This window comes from Apis cerana, linkage group LG3, assembly GCF_029169275.1.
Source record: "Apis cerana isolate GH-2021 linkage group LG3, AcerK_1.0, whole genome shotgun sequence".
Classification (NCBI taxonomy): domain Eukaryota; kingdom Metazoa; phylum Arthropoda; class Insecta; order Hymenoptera; family Apidae; genus Apis; species Apis cerana.
This window is the reverse complement of record NC_083854.1, coordinates 181,385-206,571: the sequence shown is the minus strand read 5'-3', so window position 1 is coordinate 206,571 and position 25,187 is coordinate 181,385. Positions and strand designations below refer to the sequence as shown.

The 25,187-nt window shown below is 19.4% G+C and overlaps 5 protein-coding genes across 20 annotated transcripts; 2 read left to right on the top strand and 3 right to left on the bottom strand.

Moving 5' to 3' along the window:
* Positions 1–901: 901 nt before the first annotated feature.
* LOC108004095 (cyclic AMP-dependent transcription factor ATF-6 alpha) lies at positions 902–6,305 on the bottom strand. Of its 4 annotated transcripts, XM_028669880.2 has the most exons (9): positions 5,887–6,240; positions 4,947–5,117; positions 4,673–4,827; positions 4,380–4,593; positions 3,926–4,278; positions 3,692–3,841; positions 3,461–3,612; positions 1,408–2,000; positions 902–1,340 (listed from the first exon to the last, which is right to left on the bottom strand). In XM_028669880.2, exons 1-9 carry the CDS (start codon positions 5,951–5,953, stop codon positions 925–927), a joined length of 2,271 nt encoding a protein of 756 aa, XP_028525681.1. In that variant the 5' UTR covers positions 5,954–6,240; the 3' UTR covers positions 902–924. The 4 variants fall into 4 exon arrangements, with proteins under 4 accessions (XP_028525681.1, XP_028525680.1, XP_061929209.1 ...); XM_028669879.2 differs by having other exon boundaries at positions 3,692–4,278; positions 5,887–6,305; XM_062073225.1 differs by lacking the exon at positions 4,380–4,593 and having other exon boundaries at positions 3,926–4,123; positions 5,887–6,153.
* Positions 6,306–7,160: 855 nt separating this feature from the next.
* LOC108004078 (transcription factor A, mitochondrial) lies at positions 7,161–8,820 on the top strand. Its single transcript, XM_017066739.2, has 4 exons — positions 7,161–7,669; positions 7,917–8,289; positions 8,371–8,469; positions 8,596–8,820. Exons 1-4 carry the CDS (start codon positions 7,611–7,613, stop codon positions 8,806–8,808), a joined length of 744 nt encoding a protein of 247 aa, XP_016922228.1. The 5' UTR covers positions 7,161–7,610; the 3' UTR covers positions 8,809–8,820.
* A 1,215-nt stretch (positions 8,821–10,035) lies between these two features.
* On the bottom strand, positions 10,036–11,819 carry LOC108004081 (uncharacterized). Its single transcript, XM_017066742.3, has 4 exons — positions 11,121–11,819; positions 10,752–10,817; positions 10,551–10,681; positions 10,036–10,456 (listed from the first exon to the last, which is right to left on the bottom strand). The coding sequence occupies exons 1-4, from the start codon at positions 11,224–11,226 to the stop codon at positions 10,187–10,189; spliced, it is 573 nt and encodes a 190-aa protein (XP_016922231.1). The 5' UTR covers positions 11,227–11,819; the 3' UTR covers positions 10,036–10,186.
* A 69-nt stretch (positions 11,820–11,888) lies between these two features.
* Positions 11,889–16,215, top strand: LOC108004112 (chromatin assembly factor 1 p55 subunit). The gene is made up of 5 exons (XM_017066788.3): positions 11,889–12,048; positions 12,595–13,093; positions 13,167–13,424; positions 13,527–13,854; positions 13,942–16,215. Exons 1-5 carry the CDS (start codon positions 12,030–12,032, stop codon positions 14,119–14,121), a joined length of 1,284 nt encoding a protein of 427 aa, XP_016922277.1. The 5' UTR covers positions 11,889–12,029; the 3' UTR covers positions 14,122–16,215.
* Positions 15,188–23,394, bottom strand: LOC108004111 (slowpoke-binding protein). 13 transcript variants are annotated; one of them, XM_062073219.1, is made up of 10 exons: positions 18,322–18,508; positions 17,918–18,091; positions 17,428–17,597; positions 16,693–16,958; positions 16,307–16,601; positions 16,123–16,214; positions 15,660–15,785; positions 15,527–15,600; positions 15,391–15,438; positions 15,188–15,316 (listed from the first exon to the last, which is right to left on the bottom strand). In XM_062073219.1, coding segments are annotated over exons 1-10 (1,359 nt in total). In that variant the 5' UTR covers positions 18,435–18,508; the 3' UTR covers positions 15,188–15,315. The 13 variants fall into 13 exon arrangements, 10 of the variants coding, with proteins under 10 accessions (XP_061929203.1, XP_061929200.1, XP_061929206.1 ...); XR_009829295.1 differs by lacking the exons at positions 17,918–18,091; positions 18,322–18,508 and adding an exon at positions 22,124–23,378 and having other exon boundaries at positions 16,133–16,214; XM_062073216.1 differs by lacking the exons at positions 17,918–18,091; positions 18,322–18,508 and adding an exon at positions 22,124–23,394.
* Positions 23,395–25,187: the final 1,793 nt, after the last annotated feature.

Genomic DNA, 25,187 nt, shown 5'->3' with positions numbered 1-25,187 from the left:
AATAGCCAATTAATACAAAATTTGAAGGAAATGATAATCGATTTAATATGTATCATTATAATTCAGTTATAATTTTGATCGTCGAGAGTTTACATTTTATTTTCCAATAATCCTTTGCAATATTTAAATTCGATATGAATTAAACTTTAATTCAAAATTTAATCTTAATTCACATATTAACAAATCACATATATTTTTCAAAGATAAATTTACGGTTATTTAATTCAAAAAGATCAAAATTAAAGTAGTTTTATATATATATATATATATATATATATATATATATAGAAAAATTCAGAATTAAAAAAAATGTTGATTAAAAATTTATTTTTCAAATTATAAATTATGAAAAATTTAATTTTATTTTAGAAATATATAATAGTATATAAATATATAATATATAATAAATAAGTATATAATTAGTATTGCATAGAGATAAATATATTTTTATAAATAAAAAATTTTTTAATATTATTCTATTTTGTATTTAAAATGAAAATATTAATCTTGATTAAAAGATTTGACTAGATGTGATACTATATGTGATATGATATTGCCAATAAGTTAAAATTAAATCATTTATAACTTGAAAAATAACTTCATATCAACAATTTCAATTTTATATTAATTATTTTTATAATCATTTGATGCATAAAATCGACCTAATAATATCTCATATTTTCAAAAATATCCTATATATGATTCTTAAAATATAAAATATAAGAAATATATAAAATACATGAATTCTTTTTAAGTTTTAAGAATATGTATATTTACTGTTTTAGTAGATATGTAATATTATATATATGTATATATATATATATATATAATATATATATTATGTGTGTGTGTGTATATAATATTATATATGTATATATTTTTTATTGTTAAAAACACAAACTTCTTTTTTAAATACTATAATTATTATTCACTTCCATTTTTTTTCGAAGACATAAATTTTGTACTAGAATCTGTTTTTTTTAAATCTTTGAGCAGTTCAGTTTTTACTTCTTCTAAATCGAATTCAGAAATAAATTTCTGCTTTAAGATATAAGCAATTGACTTATTATAATTTTTACTATCTTTATTAACATATATATCTTTTAAATTTTTTTTATGAAACATTTTGTGATTAGTTTCTTTGATAAAATATGGTTTGTAATTTTTAATTACATTCGCTGTTACTTCATCATCTGGTTGATGTGTATGATTTTCAGTTTTATTAATATTTTTTAAATGATCAGGTATGATTGATTGTTGTAAATGTAATAATTGAGTATTAGTAACTTCACAATCAATTTGCATCATAGTTATATGTTTTGCAGGCGTTGAAAATGTTTCTAAAACAAATATTGAATGAATTTTTTTTATTTCATAATACCTATAATCTAAGCAAAAAATTATTACCATTCATAGAAAGTGTAGGAAGAACTAGTGACATTCTTGGTCTGCCTGAACTATTATTTGAAGCTGGTAAAAGCAAATGTTCTCCACTAAACCAAACTACATAAAAGGTATCATCTCTCCTTCCTAAGACTTCGAATAAAGAAGCATGTTCTTTTATTATTGGAGAAAATATTTCTACTGCATTTAATATTGATGAGTCAGTTGTCTTTCGAAATATTTCATGTTTATTTTCTTCTGATATGTTATGTTTTTGTTTAATTTTAGTTTTCATTGCATGAGAAAATGATAAAAATTTTCCTATAAATTTTGTATTCAATGTTGCTTTTTTTAATGTAGTCCAATTATATTGATAAGATTTTCCACCAATCCATCGTCTTAATTCATAATCTAAACGAATTGATTCACTTTGATTAATATGCATCAGACACATTGGTTGTGGAATTGATATATTTTTACGAAAATTATCTTCATCTTCTTCCTGAGTTTGATCTTTAGATGACCAAAGTAATGTTCTTCCATGTTTTGCATAATGTGTACTGATTGGAATGTCAGTAGGTAATATATCCAACTGATTATTTTGTAAAAATATATCTCTAAAAAATAATTTTTACTTTATATATTTTTCTCTTAACACTAGATTTAAATTTGATAGGTTTTCAATTTTATATTTAAAAATTCTGAATATGCAAATATTATTCTTTAAACATTATATATTGGTTTTTATAGTTAAATATATATATTTTTAATAATATAATATATATTTTTATTCGTTTTTTCTGGAATATTTATATTTTATTATTTCTAGATGTTGTATACCTATTTTTACGAAAATCCGTCAATTTGACGGATTTATTAATTATATAATTAATTTATATAATTTATATAAATCAATTATTGCGAAATAACAAAAATGAAATAATAATGAATAAGAAAAAACAACACCAAGTAAATGATGATTGTTTAACAATAAATATATAATCAAATAAGTTGTTTATAATTATGATATGATAATAAATAATTCCTTCAACGGTGAATTTTGCAGAGAAAAGAAGTGATTTTTGTAAATGAATCTGTCTTATTACTTTACAAAATAAATAAATTTACATGAGATTTACATAAATTTACATAATTTTAACAGTGTATTTTGTAAAAAAAAAAATGCTATTTGAAAGCAAAATTTATTTTTGTTTTAAGTGAAGATTTGAATTTTTCAAAATATTTTCAAAACCTTCAAAGAAATATATTTTTTTACATCTATATTAAAAAAAATCTTCAAAAGACATAGAATTAATAAAAAGGAATAATAAAAAGAATAATAAAAAAAATAAAAAGAATAATCAACATAAATGAAAACCAATCTGGATTGGATTCTGATATAAACGAATTATGCAAAAGCAAAGAAGAATTTGATAATATAAACGAAATTAAAGATTTTGATGACAGCTGGAATGAAAATTATCACAATATATATACCATAAAAGAAAAAGAATGTGTATTATTTTAAATATTAAAAGCGAAAGTGAAATAAAAGATAATGAAGAAAATACTGTGAAAGCAGGATCTCATAGATGGTTTTCATGTGTTTTATAATTATTTTTAGATTAGGCAGCCATTAATGCCTGGATTATTATATAAAGAGACCACTTGAATAAAATTCGAAAGAATTTTCTCTTTCAATTAGCTGAAAAATTGAGCAGTGATCATCACGACGAATAAAATGAATACAGATGAATACTTTGGGATCTAACTATTTGCATTAATCTAACAAGTATGCGGAAAATATACATTCAAGATAGAATACATATAAAAAATATATCGAAGACAATAATAAATAAAAATCTATAGATTTTAAATATATAATTTACAAAAAATTGCATTTTAATATACTCATAAAAAAGACGAATTTCAGTAAAAAGAGGTATATAGTCAATATCCATAAATTTAATGTTAAACTAAATTAATTTGTTCATATTATTCATTAATTATCTATATATTTATAATTCTTAATAATATTTTGATAAATAAATAAATAAGAAATTTATTATAAACTTACTTAAAACCATTAATATTTAAAGATACCATAAAGATCATTCCTAAGAGAATAGCAACATTCTTTTTATTAGCATTGAGATTTAGATTTTTAAGTTTATTATTAGTAGTTGTATGTTCCAATGATGAAAGTTTTTGTTTTAAAGTTGTATTTTCCTAATAATAAATATAATTTTTTACAAAATTAAACAATTTTATTAAATATTAAATATAATTTTTATTATATAATTTTTACCATTTTTAATTGTTTATTTTCTTGTTGTAACTCATGAATTCGTTTCTCTAATGAAGAGACATATTCTTTCTTTTTTTTTCGTGATAGACAAGCTGATTCTCTATTTTTTATCATTCTTTGCTGTCTTTTCAATGCTTTTATTTCACATTCCTGTCGTCCAGTAAAATTAACATCTTGTATTTCATTTTTTATAACAATTGGAGTATAATTTGAATTTTCTGTTTTAATTACTACCGGTCTAGATACAGCTGAATCTTTTTTTATAATTATAGAAGTGTGTCCAATTTCTTCATTGTTAAGAACCAAAGGTGTATCAATCATATTTATACCTTGATTTGTTTCTGATGTATATATGTTGTTTACACTATCCATAATTTTTACATGATTTTCTTGTGTTTCTGGTAATTGAATTTTATTTGTTTCCGTTTTTATCTGCATTGATGGAAATTGTACTGAAGTTCGTTTATTATTTGTATTAGTTGGTGTTATATGTGTCATATAAGGATATGATATATAATTTTGTTTAATTTTTTGAGTGAGTGCAACAAAATTTTGTGTATTAAAAAATATAGCATTTCGAGGCTGTGCTGGAAAATATGAAGTATATAAAAGAATAACATATGATTTAGCAAAATAAACATTACAAAAATAAAATTAATTAAAAAATTTTTTTAAAGGAAAGTTTTACCATCAGTAATAAGTTGAATATTATTTTTTGGTTGAACCCAAACATGTTTAGCAAAATTTTTTTCAGAAAGAATAAATTTTGTTTCTTTTGTATCTTGTGATTTAAGAGGCATAAGTTTTATTTGATTTGCAATAGTTACATTTGAAATTGATTGTGGTGATATAGGTGGGGATATATTTTGTGGAGGAGAAATGGGTGGTGTTTCTAGAATAGTCTACAACAAATTAATAGATATAATATATAGATATTATAAATTATTTCAATTCAATTAAATATTGATATTTTTACTATACCTTAAAATCACAAGGAGAAGCAATAGAATTTTTTTCAACTTGAGATTCTAATTTATTAAATTTATATTGATTTGGTGTAGGAGATAAAGATTGTCCATAAGAATTTGCAGATTCCAATTTAATTTCCATTTTTACATCATTAGCTATATGTAAATCTATAACCATAATTTATTAATTTATAGTTAAATATACTTTATAAATTTATAGTTAAACAAATAAAATCAAAAAAACCAATAAATAGTTTACAAATAAAATCAATAAAAAAATATTATACCTGAATTTTGTTGTGAAATAATATTTGATTCTTCAAAATTATTTGATGATTCTCCTATATATCTATCTTTTATAATTTGATTATCAACATTATTATTTATTTTTTGAGGTATTTCATCATCAAATAATACAGGAATACCTAATTCAGAACTTAAAGTTTGAAATAAATCATCTAAAAAAAAACAATCATAAAAAATAGTTTATAAAAATATCCAATAATATATAAACTGTAATATATAGATAAAAATATAATATAATATAGATGAAAATATATATATATAATATATAGAAAAAAAAATGATTAAAAAAAAATAAATTCAATATAATAAATTTATATTATTATTATTACAAATATTAATTTTTTCAAATATATAACATTATAAATTTCAAACATATAATTTTTGAATAAGTCAAATTTTTTTTAATTAATTAATAAGTTATAATAATAAAAATAAATTATTTAATCTAAAAATATATAAAATTTTTTTTCAAATGTAAACATTGTAATAATAAATGAAAAATATATTTCACTTAAATTACATATTACACTTAATTACATAAAAATAATTTTATTTGCAAGTGAAATGAGTCTTAATAAATTTGTTATTCAATATAAATAATTATTCAATAAAAATAATTTGATAATTAATAAGATTAAATAATATATATATATATAATTTTTATATTTTTTTGTTATTAAAGTTTTTTATAAATAACAAGTTTATTAATTAAATTTTATCGAACTATATGTAATTAATAATATATATATATACACATTCTATATTAAATTTATATTAGATTTGATATGTTTATTATTGCTATACTGCGATATTATACTAGTAATAGAAATATTATATAATATTATAATGTTATATATTATAATGTATATACAGTAAACATTTATATTGCAATAAACATTAATATTTTAAAATATTACGCACCCATAACCTCAAAATCTGAAAATGTTTGTTGAATCTCAGATTCTGTACTATCTTGATTTATCAACATTGTTTATAACTTTCTTTATTTAAACAAAAATATTAATAATCTATAAACCTACTATTAATTAAACATTAATATTTTTCTATCTTGAACAATATAAAATTGTTTTTACCGGTATCGAATTATATAAATAGTTTGCAATATATAATTGTAATGAATAATCGATCACTAAAACCACTAAAGTCAATTTCGATATAAAAATGATAGCATTGCTTTTAATTTGATAATAACAATAATGATATACATCAATACAATTCAGATTGTAATATGTTTATATATGAAAATTTGTAACATTGCTATTTAAAATTTGATGACATTTAAGATGATATCAATTATTAAGATGATATCAATGTCATTGAAATTATAAAGAATTTTATTTTATTTTATTATATATCTATTTCAATATAGCATGAATACAATTATTTAAATTGAGAATTAATTGAAAATTTATTTAATATTTTTAATATGAAATTTTAATAAAAAATCATTCATAAAATATTGCTTTTTATATTAATAATAATTAAGTGTTCATAATAAATAATAATAAGATAAGAAGTAATCTAGCAATAAAAATTACTTACAATAATTACTAAAGAATATAATTCTTCAAAATAAAATAAATATTATATATTTTATTAAAAATTCAATAAATTTAATTGTTATTATTTTATTGTATTATATGTTATTATAAATTTTCATTTCAAATTATTTTATAAAATTATAAATTTATGTTATATTAAATAGATTAAATTCAGTTTTATAAATAAATTTAAGAAAATTATTTGATTTGAAAATTTTTTTGTTTAAAAATTTAAAAAAAAATAAATCTGTTATTTAAAATTACAATAAAAAAACTTTTCATTGTCTTAAAGAATGTTTTCATCTGACAGTAAAATATGATTTATAAGATTTAATTACATATTTAGTATAATAAAAACATGACTTCATATATTATGATATAATAAACAATATAATTTATTATATTTAATAATATAATTAAAATATAAATAAATAATATTTAATAATATATAAAATTTAATTTTCATATGTTAAAAAATTATAATATTTAATGTTATGATCATAAAGTTATAATTTATTGTTGTATGAAAACATATTTTAAAGAAAAAGTAACTAGTTAAATAATGGTAAGTTAGTAATAGAATCATGCAATTTTAATGAGCAACTAATTTACTATCAATATGTATATCAATGTGCTCATATTCTATGGTTTTTTCTCTACTCTATATTAGTTATCTCTCTTTTTATATTTTTAAATTCATGGTGATTTCCAGTTATTACAATATTTGTTATAAGTAATTAATTACATTTCTATTTTAATTTAATCTGAAAAATATAATTATTTTTATATTATATGTAAAACAATTTTTCGTGGACAAATTATTTTTTATAGATCTGTAGATAATAATTTGATAATTTTAATATAATCTTAATATAGTCTAAATTTGATAATTTAGTTGGATCATTGTGATTCGAAAGTTTTGTATGTGTGCATTTTCATTTTTTGTTTTTGCTATATTTATATAAATTTTTTTATATTTGTATGTTATATTTATATATTCAATAGTTTTATTTTTGTTCAAAATAAATATGAAACAATAAAAATAATAAATAATAATTGTATATAATTATATATACATATAAGATGATGTGTTATGGAAAATTTATATATTTTACACGCTCGGAAACTTTATTGTGCACAAGGTAAAATAAATTAGATTCAAATATATATTATAATAAAAAAAAATTTTATACAATTATTTAAAAATAGTTAATGAATGAATCATTTGTCTTATAAATGGAAAATTTATGAGAAAATTTTTGTTGACAATTTTATCAATTTCTATTTTATATAATAATATAATTAATTTTAATTATAATTTTTGCGAATTTTTTTTTGTTATTAATATAAGGATAATGTTATTAATAAATGAATTTTTCATTGCTTTAGAAATTGTTTATTAAATTTCTCTCAAAATGCATCAAAAAATGTATTAAAGTATATAAAAGAAACAATTCTTCCATCAAAACCAAAGAAACCAATATCTCCTTTTCTTTTATATGTAAAAGATATTAGTTTCAAAATCAAAGAGGAAGAACCTGGTACAAAATATTCAGAAATATTAAAAAAAGCATCCAAAGGATGGGCAGAATTAAATCCTATTGAAAAGGAAAATTTTACAAAACAATACATAAAAAACTATGAAATATATACAAAGGAATTAAAAGAATATAATAATTCTCTTACTAATGAACAAAAGCAATTATGGGAAGAAAAAAAAAAAGAATATGAAAAATCTAATAAAGAAATTAATAATAAACAGGTATTATAATGAATAATGAATATATCAAATTATATATTAATATTTTTACTTCTTATTAATTAATCTAAACATTAATTACAGAAAAATAAAATACTTGGTAAACCAAAAAAACCACCAAATACATATTTGTTATATATATTATCTAAAAAAAATGAAAAAGATCCAAATATATCTTTCAAGGTTTGACAAAATAATTTCCAATTATATTTCAGATATTTTATTTATTAATGATTAATAAAAAGAATAACATACTGATTATTTTGTTACTTATTTAATAAATTTATTTTTTGTATTGGTTTTCATTAGGATTGGTTAAAATCAATGTCAATAAGTTGGAAAAAATTGTCAAATATGGAAAAGGAACCATATGTCATTAAAACTATGAAATTACTGTCCCAATACAAAGAAGATTTAGAGAAATGGGAAATGAAAATGATACATTCAGGTCATTCTGATGTTGTAAGACTTCAAACTTTAATGAAATATAATCTTCATAAAAATGAACATGGAAATAAATAAAATTAAAATATTTATTTGAGTAATTATTTTCATTTAAAAAATTAATAATATAAATTTTTTTATAATAAAAAATTAATTTATATACAATATTCATCGATTTAAAATATAATTATAGAAAAATACATTATATTTAAAAATATATTTACATTTAATAAAATATTTGTGATATTTTATATGAATTTATAAATTTATATGTTTTATTTATTAAATAAAATTAAATTTAATTTAATAAAATTAAATTTAAAATAAAGAAATTAAAAATAAAATAAAATTTATTTTATTTTATTTTATTTTATTTTATTGTAATCTATTTCTTAAATATTTATATCGAAGAGTTATATCATTTTAACTATAATATTCTTTTATCTGAATAGTTATTATGATTGGCAATTACTAATATGATGATATGTAAATTTTTTTCATATTTAATTTATATTAAATTTAACATATTAATTTATATTTAGGAAGTTATTTATTTAGATTAGAGAATATAATAAATCTCTACATGCTTGAAATCAGCAAGCAATTATTGAATATTCAAGTTGCAATGGAAATATTCATAATATTTTTTTAAATTATAATAATTTTTTCATTATTATTCATTTTTCTCCTAAATATCAATTTTCATAAATATCATTTTTCGTTTATTTTTCATTGATTCTTGACCTTTCATTCATCCACAAACAAATTATTTTTTTTAGAGAATATTAATATATTTATGAGATATGTTTTTACATTCTAGAAGCTAAAATAAATATAAAAGTTGCAATGCAAAATATCGATTGAAATTTGTTTATTAAGTTATTAGCATTTAAATGTTAGCAAAGATTAAAAAAAAATGAGAATTCTTTTGTGTCTTGCTTTATTTTAATACAAATTTATTTATAATAATATTAATAAAATTAATAAATAAATTTTATTCAATAAATTTTTATGCAATATTTTAATTTTTGTTTATTTCTAGAATCAATTTTGCAAAATTATCTTATAATTATCTTATTTTATAAAATCTATATTCTGTTTTAATTTATATTATTTTTCAAATAAATTCTTAAATTTCTTTCAAAATACATTAGTTATCCAATTGCAAGATTTTTTTTTCTTTCTTCTCTTAAATATGTAATTTATAAATATAAATGATTAACATAAATGATTACAATAATTTTAAAAATATGTAATATTAAACAAATATATAATTAGATAAATGTAATAAGAGGATAGAGTAAATTTTATTTTATCATTGAATTATATTCTATATTTTGTTTATTGTTATTATAATTATATACTATAAAAATTTAATTAAATATATGATGTACTTATATTTTAAAAAGATTTAAAGGAAATTGAAATAATTTGTTTATATATGTTCATATATAACTTACACAGTTAAAGTAATAGGAATATCTGTGTTATGTAGATAATAACAGAATCCATAATGTATTAATGTAAAACTAAAAATATATAAAGCTAAATCTCCAAGTATCATACGACTTATTGTTACTAATTTTTTTAATCTATAAGTTAATTCAGGGTTGATATTGCATAAAATCAAAGCAGTATATAGAAGATTATTTTCTTGCATTTCTCGTGTATTTTTATAATTATATAAACGTCCCAACATAATTGGAAAATATGGTATTGTAATTGTCTGTAATATTTCAATTAGAATTTAATATAATACATTGTAATAATTTTCATTTGGCAATATATATATATATATATATATATATATATATAATTACCTTTCCAAATAAATGATCCAATTGCAATATTAGTAATATGTTAACAATAACAGCTAATAATATATAATTTATACGATTTGTTAACAATAAAGGTGATGAATTTTTTGACCAATTAAAAGTATTGTCAATACCTTTAAGTATAATATTAGAATTATTAAATTTATCCAGAAAATAATTTCAAAATTTATATATATGTGTTACCTGATATTTCATTATTTACATGTAAAGATGAAATTTCTTTTTGTATATCTTTGACAATAATTTGAGCTAGAATAAAATAGTTTTAATAATTAAAAAATTAATGAATATAAATTGAATGATCAGTCTGTAATATCTATTTTATATACAAATAATTGTAATTAAAATAATATCTTGACAAAAAATAAATATATAATTTTTATTTCAATAAATTTATCAAAAATATTTTCATATTTTCAATAATTATAAAACAAAAAGTATGAAATTCGTCATTTTGATATTAATATTAATAAAATGGTTCTTTTAATAAATGAAAGTATTTTAATAATTTTATAATATATGGAATTGATAATTATTTTGATTAATATTTACCTTTTGATTTATTATCGTCTTTGCCAGTAATTTTTAATAAACGTTTTTCAGAATTTTCTAAAATTCGTCTTCTTCTAGCATTTCGTTTTGCATTGACATCTTCCATGTTATTTTTGTTATACTTTGTTTAATTAAATGTTAGAAACGAAAATTTATGCTATTACATTGAATTTATGCAAATTCAATAAATAAGAACAAACAAATTGAGAAAAGTTAATAGTAACCTTTGAAATCTACAAAATTTTTATGTTTGAATAATATATTTTAATTTGTATTATATTTGTGAAATTCGTTTCCATATCAATAATTGCTTCTAATTGCTTTTTTGCTATTAATTATTTAATTGAATATTTACAATAATACAGAAGATATTAAGTAGAGATTATTTATTAATTTAGAATTTCAATTAAATTATTAAACATTACTAAATATCATAATTTTTACATAAAATCGAAAATCATTATCTGCATATCATAAATAATAAGTATTGTATATATTATATATAATATTATTATTATATAATAATATAAATTTTATATAAAAAATAAAAAAAATAATAAAATATAATTATTAATAAAATTAAATTTTAATACTTAATTTAATTTTATGATATCGAATTAGATATAAATAAAGAAGATTATATCAAATAACTGAAGTTTTTTACGCAATTTTTTAATAATTTAATATTTAAATATAAATAATAATATATAATATAAAATGTTTAATTTAAATATAAATTAAGCTATGTATCGCATAAAATTTTGAATGATATAATGAAAACGCGGCATACATTTTTAAGCAAGTATGTACTTTTACTTACACTTACGTTTTTAATGAAATCTGGTTAGATTTAGCGGTTTTGGCGGGTTAAGTATACTATTAGTATTCAATTTTCATTAAAATATAACAATGGGAGATAAAGATGGTGGTAAGAATAATATTAATTACTTTATTACGTTTTCTAATTATTTCTGTAATTATAATTGTTTATTGTTTTAAAGAATATTTTTGTATTATGATACGATAAAGTTTTTTAAAATAAATTTCTAAGAAATAAAATGTATTTAAAATATCGTTTAATTTGTCAATATTTAGTTTCTGTCTATGTATAGTATAAAATATTTTTATATTATAATCTATAATAGAATTATACTGATAGGTTATATTATATCACAAAAAGAATATGATTTTCATTAGTTTCATTAATTAAAATATTGATTTTTTTATTTTTTATATAGTGCTTTTTTTTATAAATGTATTGATTGAATTACTGATTGATTTATAATCAGTAATTTTTATATCAAACTATAATAAAAGATATTTGAATTAGATAATTTTTTTATTTCGAATATTTTTTTTGTACATCGCATGAAAATTTTTTAACTATTTATTTTAAATATTTGTAATATTTATCTGAATCTTAATGTTTCTTAAAAAGTTTATTAATCTTATTGAATAAATTATTTTATTATAGAAACTTTTGATGATGCTGTAGAAGAAAGAGTTATTAATGAAGAATATAAAATATGGAAAAAAAATACTCCATTTTTATATGATCTTGTAATGACACATGCTTTAGAATGGCCATCTTTAACTGCCCAATGGTTACCAGATGTAACTAGACCAGAAGGAAAAGATTATTCAGTACATCGTCTTATTTTGGGAACTCATACTTCAGATGAACAAAATCATTTGCTTATAGCTAGTGTACAATTACCAAATGAAGATGCTCAATTTGATGCATCTCATTATGATAATGAAAAAGGAGAATTTGGAGGATTTGGTTCTGTTAGTGGAAAAATAGAAATTGAAATAAAAATAAATCATGAAGGAGAAGTAAATAGAGCACGGTATATGCCACAAAATCCATGTGTAATTGCAACTAAAACACCATCCAGTGATGTTCTTGTATTTGATTATACAAAACATCCAAGTAAACCAGATCCTAATGGTGAATGTCAACCTGATCTAAGGTAAATATATTTAAATATGTTTATCAGAAGATAGAATTGATATATAATAGTGATATTAATATTTCTATACTAGATTAAGGGGACATCAAAAGGAAGGTTATGGTTTGTCATGGAATCCAAATTTAAATGGATATTTACTCAGTGCATCTGATGATCATACAATTTGCTTATGGGATATTAATGCACCTCCTAAAGAAAATCGTGTTATAGATGCAAAAACAATTTTTACTGGACATACTGCTGTTGTTGAAGATGTAGCATGGCATCTGTTGCATGAATCTTTATTTGGATCTGTGGCAGATGATCAAAAATTAATGATTTGGGACACAAGGTAATTAAATATTTATATCAATGATTAATAAAAATAAATATTATTATAATGAAGTTCCAATTATTGATTGGAAATTCTAAATATATTTTTGTATTTCTGTAGATGTAATAATACCAGTAAACCAAGTCATACAGTTGATGCTCATACTGCTGAAGTCAATTGCTTAAGTTTTAATCCATATTCAGAATTTATTCTTGCAACTGGCAGTGCTGATAAAACAGTAGCACTTTGGGATTTGAGGAATCTTAAATTGAAATTACATTCTTTTGAATCTCATAAAGATGAAATTTTTCAAGTTCAATGGTCTCCACATAATGAGACAATATTAGCTAGCAGTGGAACAGATAGACGTTTGCACGTATGGGATCTCAGTAAAATTGGCGAGGAACAATCCAGTGAAGATGCTGAAGATGGACCACCTGAATTACTGGTATATAATAACATAGTTATATTTTTGACAAATAATGTCGTTCAAATTTGTTGAAAAAAGTATTTTATTTAATTATATTTGTTATAGTTTATTCATGGTGGTCATACTGCCAAAATCAGTGATTTTTCATGGAATCCTAATGAACCATGGGTTATATGTTCTGTATCAGAGGACAATATAATGCAAGTATGGCAAATGGCGGAAAATATTTATAATGATGAAGAACCGGATACACCAGCGAGTGAATTAGAAGCTGGTGCATCATAAAATGTATAACAAAATAACCGATTAAATTATTTCATACTGAAATTTTCTAACGTATACACATATATACTTGTGTTTACATAAAATCAATCCCATTTAGGATTTAAAAGAAATCGGTATTTTAATTAAACTGAATTTATACATTTAAACGAAAAAGATCATCAAGAAGCAATAATATCTATTTTTATTATCAATCTTATGTCTGCTTATATACATACATGTATATTAATTTCATATATATTTCCATAATAAGTGTTGCATATAAATATTCGATATTTTATAGAAATAATTGATACTTCATTGATTCTAATATGATATATACATTATGTATAAATTTATACAAAAAATTTTTTTCTATAGATTCTGTAATGTGTTGTAAATTTTTATGTTTATATATAAAATTTTGTGTATTATGCAATAGAAGTGTAAAATGATTTTCAACTGAAAAAAAAGTAGTTTTTTTTTCAATTTAAACCATTAAAACATATTTTAGTTTTGAAAAATAAAAATATTAAAGTATTATTATGAATTAATAGAAACACATTTATATTAAATGAAACAAATTAAAATATTATTATAAAACATTTTATCAATTTTTTTTTAAATTAAGTTCAATCATTTTTGACATATTTAATAACATCGCGACGATTCTTTTTTTAATTTATTTTTATTTTATATGTTAATTCGTTAAGAATAAATATAATCCAATAGAAATTACGTAAAAAAATTTCAAGACGAAAAAGATTGAATTTATGGTTCTTATATATATTTATGATAAAATAATATTTTATCAATTTTCTACTTTTTCTCGCAGACATAGGTATTTTAACTGTCTTTTAATATTTTAATTAATAAAAAATATTACATTTGTAACATTTGTGTCTTTTTTTTCAGTTTTTTATCTTTTTTTATCTTTTATATATATATTTTTTTGCGTCTTTCTTTTTCATTTATTATTTATTTTTATATATTATTTTTATATATTATATTAAATTTTAAATTGAATAATTACTAGAATAGAGATTAGAACAATTTTTGTAAAGAAATATAATAATAGCAACAAAATAAATATTTTTATAATTATACAGTTGTATTTGAAAGTTCGTTGTAGATTTCGTCAAGTAAAGAATTTTTACAAATGGAATATCGTCTATGTAAAGACGTCATATCAATGTTGATACTATCGAAATGTATAATTCTGTAATATGAAAAAAATAAATTAAATTAGTTTCAGAATTTTACATTAATTAATCAGATGCTTCGTGTCATTACCAAAATCTGCGTGTCAAATAGACGTCGCTTATAGAACGCGATCTTTGCCTGTTTGTGCATGCAAAATGAATTTTTAGCAAAATATGGAAAAAGACACGAAAAAATAATTTAAATGTTCTATTATACATCAAATTACCTCTTATTAGCATTTTGTCGTTTAATATTGTCGAGAAAGTTTACAATGGGCGGCGTTAAGATTGGACGAAATAACTATAAAGAAAATTAACATTGTAATTTAAAATAGAAAAATATTAAGAATTCACACATACCGTAACGGGAGCACTTCGCATTTCACGAAGATCAATATTTCTGAATAAATCATGAACAAGAATTTCCTCGATAATCTTATGACGATTAGATAATTCATCAAATATGAATTTGAATAACTCGATGACCTGCATACGTAAACATTTTAATCAATAATTTTGGTTAAATAAAAATTGATATTTTAATGTATTTTGTTAAGATTATCTAGTCTAACTTTTTATTAGATGTTTAATTGTTTATATGCATTATTGTTATAAAAAATATTAGTAATCAAATATTATTAATACTAATTAAATCACTAATAGTATTTCTTAAGTTTATTAAATATATATAAATTGAACAATAATCTAATATTATTAATAATAAAGTAAGTAAGCAAAAGAAAAAAGATAGAGAGAAAATAAAGAATAAAGAATAAAAAATAAAGAATAGATAGAAAAGAAGGAAAAAGAATATGATTTATACTTGAGGATACATTTCAACATCTGATAGATGAATAGAATTTGGCTTAAATGATGGTAATTCATAACCAGCGCACATCTCAAATAGCATATGACCTGGAATACAATATTCAAATATTTAAATATTCAATAACAAATGACAAATATTCAAATTAATATATTTAAACTATAATCGAAATTGATCTTACCAAAACATGTCATGTCAATTGAAATAGTTTGTCGTATTCGAGAAATAATTAATGGATATATTCGACTGGTAAAACCAAGAAGCGTATTTTCAAGGCCAGCGAGACGTGCGACACCATTTTGAATGAGCACATTTCCTGAATGCAAATGGATTACAGTCGGAAATCCTTTTTCTTTTAAAAAAATTAATGCTTCCAGTATTTGACGTCCCATTTGTTGAACTTGAGGTAAAGGAAGTCCTTTACCACGAGAACTATATTTTTGATTCCAATCTTCATTCCAACCTGTTCTTTCGATCTATAAATCATTTCAATATAAAAATATAATATTCAAGCACTTTATTTATTTTCTCAATTTGTTTATTATTCAATTTATCATGATTACTTACCCCATATATCAAATCTTTCAGACTACCTTGACTTATTGGTTGAACTACAATTACATAATTTTTATTATCATATTCAAGAAAATCGATATCAAATATAGGGCATATGTACGGATGTTGTAGGGCTAAGAATAAATCATTCAAAACATTTTTTGTCATTGGAGTTATATTCAATGAACAGTTTTTAGTCAATGGAGCTAACGTAATCAATCGATCGGTTTTTAAAAAAGTATCTCTGACTATGAACCAATGTTTGTCCATTCTAGAACCTATAAATTGAAATAAATTATTAAATAACAATTCCTTTGTTTTAAAGATAATAATAATGTTTTTATATTATATTGTTATATTAATGTATTTAAAATTTATATAAAATATTCGAATGATGTGATACAAAATTAAAATATTTCTAAAAATTAAAATAATCAAAAAGTTAATATGCAAAAGTACTAAACTATTGTCTAAATTTTTAAAGATCAAAGCTTCATCTTTTTAAAGTAAACAATTTAATCATAAAGAATTTAGCATTATTAGATAAAACAAAATGAAATAGAGTTTTAATTAAATTGAAATTTAATTAAATTTAAAAATTAAATTGTTTATAAAAAAATGAGTTTTAACAAATATTTTTACATATCAATTTTCTAATTTTAATTTTTAAAATTATTCTTTAAATTTTCTATTTACATTTTTTAAACATCTCATACATAATTAATAAATGTAGAAAATCGAATTTACCGAGATTATTTAGCTGTTTAATGAAATTATAACGTGATGTTTTACAAACATAAGTTTGACAAATTGATAAGGCACGATCCCTGGACCTCTTCTCCATTTCCATACATTCACCAACAACTTCACAAATAGATGATCCGTGACCCAATTCTGTATAATTATGCTTTCCATTCCTATTTTCAAACATAATAAATTCATTTAATTTCAATGTAATTTTCTGTTTATTTTACGGAATATATTATAATATATTCCGTAAAATAATTATGGAATAAATTATAAATAATGAATTAAATGAAATGAAATATTATTTTTTTTATGTTAATGAAAACATTATTTTCATTAATTGATAGATTGTTTTTGTTAGAATTTTAATTAATTGTATTTAACCATTTTTTTTATACAAAATAAATAGAATTAACAATACTAAGATTATGATACTTAATTAAAAAAAAAAAAAAAAAGTAAAAAAGAAAAAGAATTTAAATGGTATTACCAATCAACAATATTGTTTTCAGCTTTGTTTGAAAAATTATAATTGCGCTTATGAATTATTTCTTGCGTTGATGAACGATTCCTCAAATGATAGCAATAACAAACTAAATGCACACACCAACGATTACAAATTGTATTAGTCGCATTAGCATTTTTAGCGAGCAACCATCGTTCTCTACGAATACAAAGATTTGATCTTATAAGATAATAATTATTAATATATAATTATGTTGATATTTCAAGAATAAATTAATTAATTCATTCTTTCTATTTTTAATTCATCTTTTTTTTATATTTTTCATGTATTTATTTATTGTTTTTTTTCATTTTAACTTCTCTTATTTATTTCATTTTTAAATTATTTCTGAATTTTAAAAAATCTAGAAAAATAAAAAAAAATGTCACCTGCGTTGTTGTACAATTGGTATTCGTTTTTTTGAAGATTGCAAATTCTTTAAATAGTCGTGATGACGATCAATTATATATCGTGAATTGTGATCATTTATTTCTGTTGTCATTGAAGAAAAGTTTAAAATTTCACTTTTGTTATGTTTGTCGCTCGAAATATGATTGACTATTGATCTATTGACTATTATATCAAGTGTTTATATATTTATGTATCATACATGTATTATGATCAAAAATAATCAGTTTATATACAAGTATCAGAAATATTTAATCAATAGATATCTATTGATAAGAATAACATCGAAATTCATCAATATACATTTTTAATAATTATAAAGTTCTAATATTGAAATAAATTTTAATATTAATAGTAATAATTTGAAAAATATAATTAGAAAAAGTGGCTGACCGATAAATTTGGATAAGCAGAAAAGAAACAAACTTCAAGTAAAATTTTAATTTAAATATTTATTAGTTTCTAAAACATTAATGAAAATTTTTCAATACTATATATTAAATTCGCGATTATTATATAATCATTTTTGTTAAAAATTGTTATTGATATCTAATCATAAATTGCAAAAATAAAATATAAAATAATTCTTGAGCTATCGAAATTACAATGAATATTAACATTATTCTTCGTTTATCATTGTAATTTTGATGATTTTTGTAATTTAAATTGTTTAAAAATTATTTTATTTTATTTTAATATTTTGCAGATCTAATAGATTGTTTCTATTTAAAATATGTGTTCAAAATACTAGCAATCGATATATGTTAATATTATGTTAATGTCAAATATTTTTATCTGTAAATTAGTTTTTTTGTACTCTCACTTGTACTTGATATCGTATTATTATTTAATAAATCAAATATGTTTAATTTTTGAAGAACTAACTCAGATTTTATCTTAACAAAATGATTGTACATGGGATATTCCATTCCATATATATATATATATATATATATATATATATATATAGCTGATTATAAGTAGATATTCAATAATTGATGATGATAAACAATTATTATTTAATAACATTTGGATAGAATTCAATATATTAGTAATATATTCATATATTCATATATACGACATTTATATACATTCATGTCCCTGATTAAAAAATTAGAAAAAACGCTATTGTATACATTTCTTAGCCAAACGTGTTAAAATTTTGAGTTATAATGAAAAGAAAAAGAATCTTAAATATAAAATTTTAGTTTCGAATATTAATAAATCAAATATTAATATTAATTAATTGTATATTATCAGTTTTCGAGATATTAATAAAAAATTTTTGGTACAATATATTTAATTCTGTTTATATATATATGCATAAGCAATATATGTATCAGCATAATGCGTTTATTATTTCTATAAACACATCGCAACAAGCGATATTCGAAATATTTAACAGATAGGACAGTTAGACAGATAGACAGATTTATTAGAATTTATTAAAATGAAAATTTTTTATAGATTATAATTACAATAATAGATCAAGAATAATTGTAATATTCATTGTAACTTCAGTTATTATAATTTCGGTCGCGTAAAGATTTTATATTTTATTTTTATATTCCCTAGAATTTTATGAAAACTCGATATTAGATTTGAGACTAGATTTTAAATCTATTCATAAAATAGGTTTTTAATCAGTTTGGATGTCACATGCTGCAATATTTATAAAAATAATAGATATTGAGTGATAATAATTATTGATAGTGATCGCAAGTTAATGCGATGCGTTAGACGAGTTAATGCGATGCGTTAGTTATTGTTAGACATTGACACATAGACAGAATTCGATGTTATATCAAAAATTTTTTCTCCCATCTCTCAAAATTTTAGTTTATTTGGAAGGAATACATATTGCATTTATCCAAAATTAAAATCATTTATAATTTTTAACATTTGATAACTATTTGAAATAAAAAAATTTCTTATCAATTTTGATGATTTTTAAATATATTAGAAATTATCATTTTGAATTTTTTAATATACATCTAATCATTGGCCTTAGTTTTTGAAATATTTATAAAAAAGATTGTTACTATTATATAAAATTTTCCCTATAAGCATATATTTGTTGCGTGACATATGAATTATTTATACTTGTTTTTATAAATACATCGCAACAAATGGCATTCAAAATATATATCATGGATTTAATATTTTCTCATAGATTAATTTATATACATATATAATATATGTATAATAATATATATATATATATATATATATATATATATATAAAATATAATAATTCTCATAGATGGATTTAAAATATTTTAAATCTAAATCTTTAGGCAGATTCTAAGAAAAATAAAAATCTAATATATTATGCAAATATAATATAAAACAATCTTTAGACAACCGAAATTGCAATACCAGAATAATATAATGATAACAATATCAGTGTTATATTTGATATTTATAATTTTTGTAAAGATTATCATTTGATAAAATATTAATTACTATATTAATTACTTATACAATTAAAAAAAATTATAAATAAAAAAATTAATAATTTTTTTTAAATTTTACAATATAAAATTTTAATTAACAGTTTAAATAATGCGATGATATAAAAAAAAATAAATATATATATTTTTTTTAATAAATACAGTTTTTTGTGTTGAATTTCCAAAAGTAAAAAAATTTATATTATATATTTTTTTCTATTATTAAACATTGGATGAACATATCAGATGAGAATAGAAACAAAAAAGAAACAAATATATATATAACTATTTTATAAGATTTTTTTATTTTTAATATAATTGTCAAACTTCTTTATTTTCTTCTATCAGATAATAACGATTTTATTATATCAGATAATAACTAGATTTAATAAAACGTAAGTGAATAGTGAAAATATACAATATATGTATAAATATATAATATAATGTATAAGTAACAACAAGTGAATAATATTATGAAGTACTTTTCATGAAACGAAATTTTTCAGAAAAATATTGTAAACATAAAAACTTATTACATTATTTACATATAATTGTAATAGTGTATAACTGTATGATTGCTATATATAAAATGAGACGATTATACGAAATCTTGTTGTGAAAAAGCGAATTTTATAGATTTTCAAAATAAATTAATTTTTTATTAATATATATTTTTATTAACATTTTTTATATCATGTGTAAGTAGCAAATACATTGTAATATCTTAGTGACAAAAGTTGATTATGAATGAGAAACTGTAATTTAATAATATTATTTCGTGCATGTAGATTATAATTATATAATACAACAAAATCGGAAAATTTCTATACATTATTAAATTTTTTTATATTCTTTCCAAAAATCATATATATCAGGGATATCATTTCTATGGTATTGTAAATATTTCTACATGTTGATTAAATGATATATTATTTTGTAATATAGATAGACAATGACCAATTCAAGAGTCCAATAACAAAAACATTTTGAGATCCTGCATTCGATAAATAAACATTTGTTAATTATTGATTAAATAATTCATTAATTTTCCAAATAGAGATCGATACATAAACGTTAACATAATCAAAATAAATATTATTCTATATATGGATAAAAATCAGTATTTTAGAACAAAAAATAAGAACAAAGAAATTTGCAGGAAGCTAATATTACTGGAAATATAGTGTAACTATGCATAGAAGCGGTTATTATATTATGTATATTATGTATGATAATTGTATTATTGCTATAATTATTTATCTTTTCAATAATATATGATATATAAAAAATAATACATAAAAGAGATAAAATAGTTATAAAATGGACATACCTAACATCAGAATCTTTATAACTTCGAGCAGCAGATACACGATTAAATAATATTTTGGCTAGATTGTCAATTTTATTGGTCAATTGATAACTCTTTTCTTCGTCACTATCTTCGTCTTCGATGCTTGCGCTTCTTCTACGCCTAAGAGTACTTCGAGCAGAGATTATAGCTTCAGAATCGAGTTCAATGGCACTTTGAGTTCTTCGATTGATAGCACGACGTTTTCGACGCGTTTTCGGACGTTCCTGCCAAAATCTATCATGTCCTGTGACATCTGATTCTTTATGATCATCATCTCTTTTATTTAAATTCTGATATAAATTGAACATTTTGTTGAATTCTATGTATTTATATTTTTAAATGAATAACATGAATTATGTGTTACTTTAAATAATTTTTAATTTCTCTTTCTTTCTTTTTTAGTAATAATTTAGTAATAATATTATTGCATTGTTTTTTTTTATCACAAAAGCATTGAATATATTTATAGCATATTTATGTACACAAAATAATCCACTAAATGTTATTTTATATGTAATAATGTATATTAAAAAATCGTATTTCTGTGTGACAATATATATAACATTCGAAACAATCTTTTTAGTTATTTGCGCATAAAAAAATTTAAATGTCATGAAGTAAAAAAAAATTGACTTCCTATGAAACTTTTTTGTTTTTGTGTATGAATAATTAGCGAACGATCATATTCGCAATTTCTCCACATCTTATTGATTATGTAAGTAATGTTATAATAAATATAGTTATATAGTATAATTTGATTATTATTTTTTTGCTGTTTTATAATTTCATTAAGCATTTACAGTTTAATAGATATTAATAGATATTGACAATTTTACCACTTTTATATTTGGCAATTAACTATTTCATTATTGTGGAATTTATTTCTTGATTAACTTAAAAAATGAAAACATATTTGTATTTCTATTTGGTATATATTGTGTACGTATATGTATATATATATATATATGTATGTATATATATATGTATGTATATATATATGTATGTATATTTATAATTCATATATGTTTAATGATTGCAAAATCACTGATAAAAATTAGGTTAATTAAGAATAATTTGTATGAAAATATGAAGTAAATGATTCATAAAAATAAACAAAACAATAATACGATAATACGTGATAATATAAACCGAATATACCGCACTATCACCTACTAAGAAAGACGATCGAATACTGAATACCGAGTATATTATAAAGCCTCGTGCTAGTTTAGATCCCCCAGTTTGACATAGATTCGCTCGCCCAGCTGATTTTTACTTCGATTGTAACTGCGCGTTTGCATTTCTACACTAATAGATAAATTGTAAATTAAATCATTTTTTATTTTTTAATATTTAAATAATGTAATTATTGCAATTTATCATTTATTAATAATTTATATTATCTTAAAACATTTAGTATCATGATATTGTTACAATTATTAAATTATGATTATTACGATAGGATTTTTTTATATTTTTTTCTTTATTATTATTAAAATACCAAGATAATATGATGAAGCATAATATTTACAATGAAACTTGAAAAGAGGGAGAAACTTCTTTATCTATAAAATATATAAAAAAAAGTTTATAAAAATGATTCAAAGTTTTATATTCTTCTATTTTGTTTTTATATACACTTTTAATTTACAAGCATTTCTCATAGTATTATTATGACATAATAATAAAGTTAGAAATGTAAATATGAATCCGATTAAATTTAATTAAAAGTAGGCACTTTTAGATCTCTTTTGATTCTTCTACTGACTTAAAGACTATATATATATATATATATATATATATATATATATATATATGCGTGAGTTTTAAACATCGCAGTTTTATGGCTGCTCTCAGGGACATTTAAAAAAATAATTGTTAATTATTGTTTGATTATTCAAAAAATAATTGCTTGATAAAACCAAAAAAAATTTAATTTTGTCAATTCTATTTAAAAATATTTCAGTTTTAGAAATTAATAATAATATTATTATTTTATAATATTATTATTTATTATTAATAAATATTAATAATATTTATAAATTAATAAGTATAATAATAAATAAATATACTTATAATAACAAATCAATTCAGAATATCAGGATAATATTAAAAATTACACTAAATTATTAATAAACAAAATTGATATTATTTTTATAATTTTATAATTTTTATAATAAATAGATTTTATTATTATTTTTCATTAAAAAAATTTTTAATAATAAATACTAATAAATCAATTTAGAATATCAGGATAATATATTAATAATAAACATAAAATTGGTATTATTTTAAATTTTTACAATAAATATATTATTTTACTTTAAATTTTTCATTAAAAGAAATTTTTAATATATTATATTTGCAGTTATTATATGAAAATTAATATAAGCATTAATAGATAATATCAATAAATAATTAACAAAAAATGATTGTCTCAATGTTTGAATTTTAATATTCCAGTATACTTCTCTAGCATCTAGATTTATTAAAAATGATTTTTAGTAACAAAATATTATTATATAAAAAAATATTTAAAAAGTTGATAATGTATTTTAATTTATAATGTAATTTAAAAAAATGAAAAAAAAATTAATTGCAAAGAATAATTAATAGCTGAATAAATAAATAACTTTTTTTATTATTATTATTTAGTTTAATTTAATTAATAATAGTAGATTTACTTTATAATTTATATAACTTATATCAAATGAAATTAAAGAAAATATAGAAAAGAAAAATGGAGTAATATTTTTTAAAATCAAATTCAAGAGAATATGAATAAAAAAAAAAAGAGAAAAAAAAATTTAAACTTCTTTTAAAAAGAAGTTTATCTTCTTTTAAATAATATAAAATGAAAATTGAAATGAACAAATTTCATCTGAATAAATTCATCTAATATCAACATATTATCATATATTCACATAATAATTGTTAATTTTTCTATATTTACTTAGAAAATAATTTTTGTATTTTTTTATTTATTTTTAAATTAAAAAGTAATTAATTAAGTTATTGAAGCAAATTAAGTATTGATGTATAA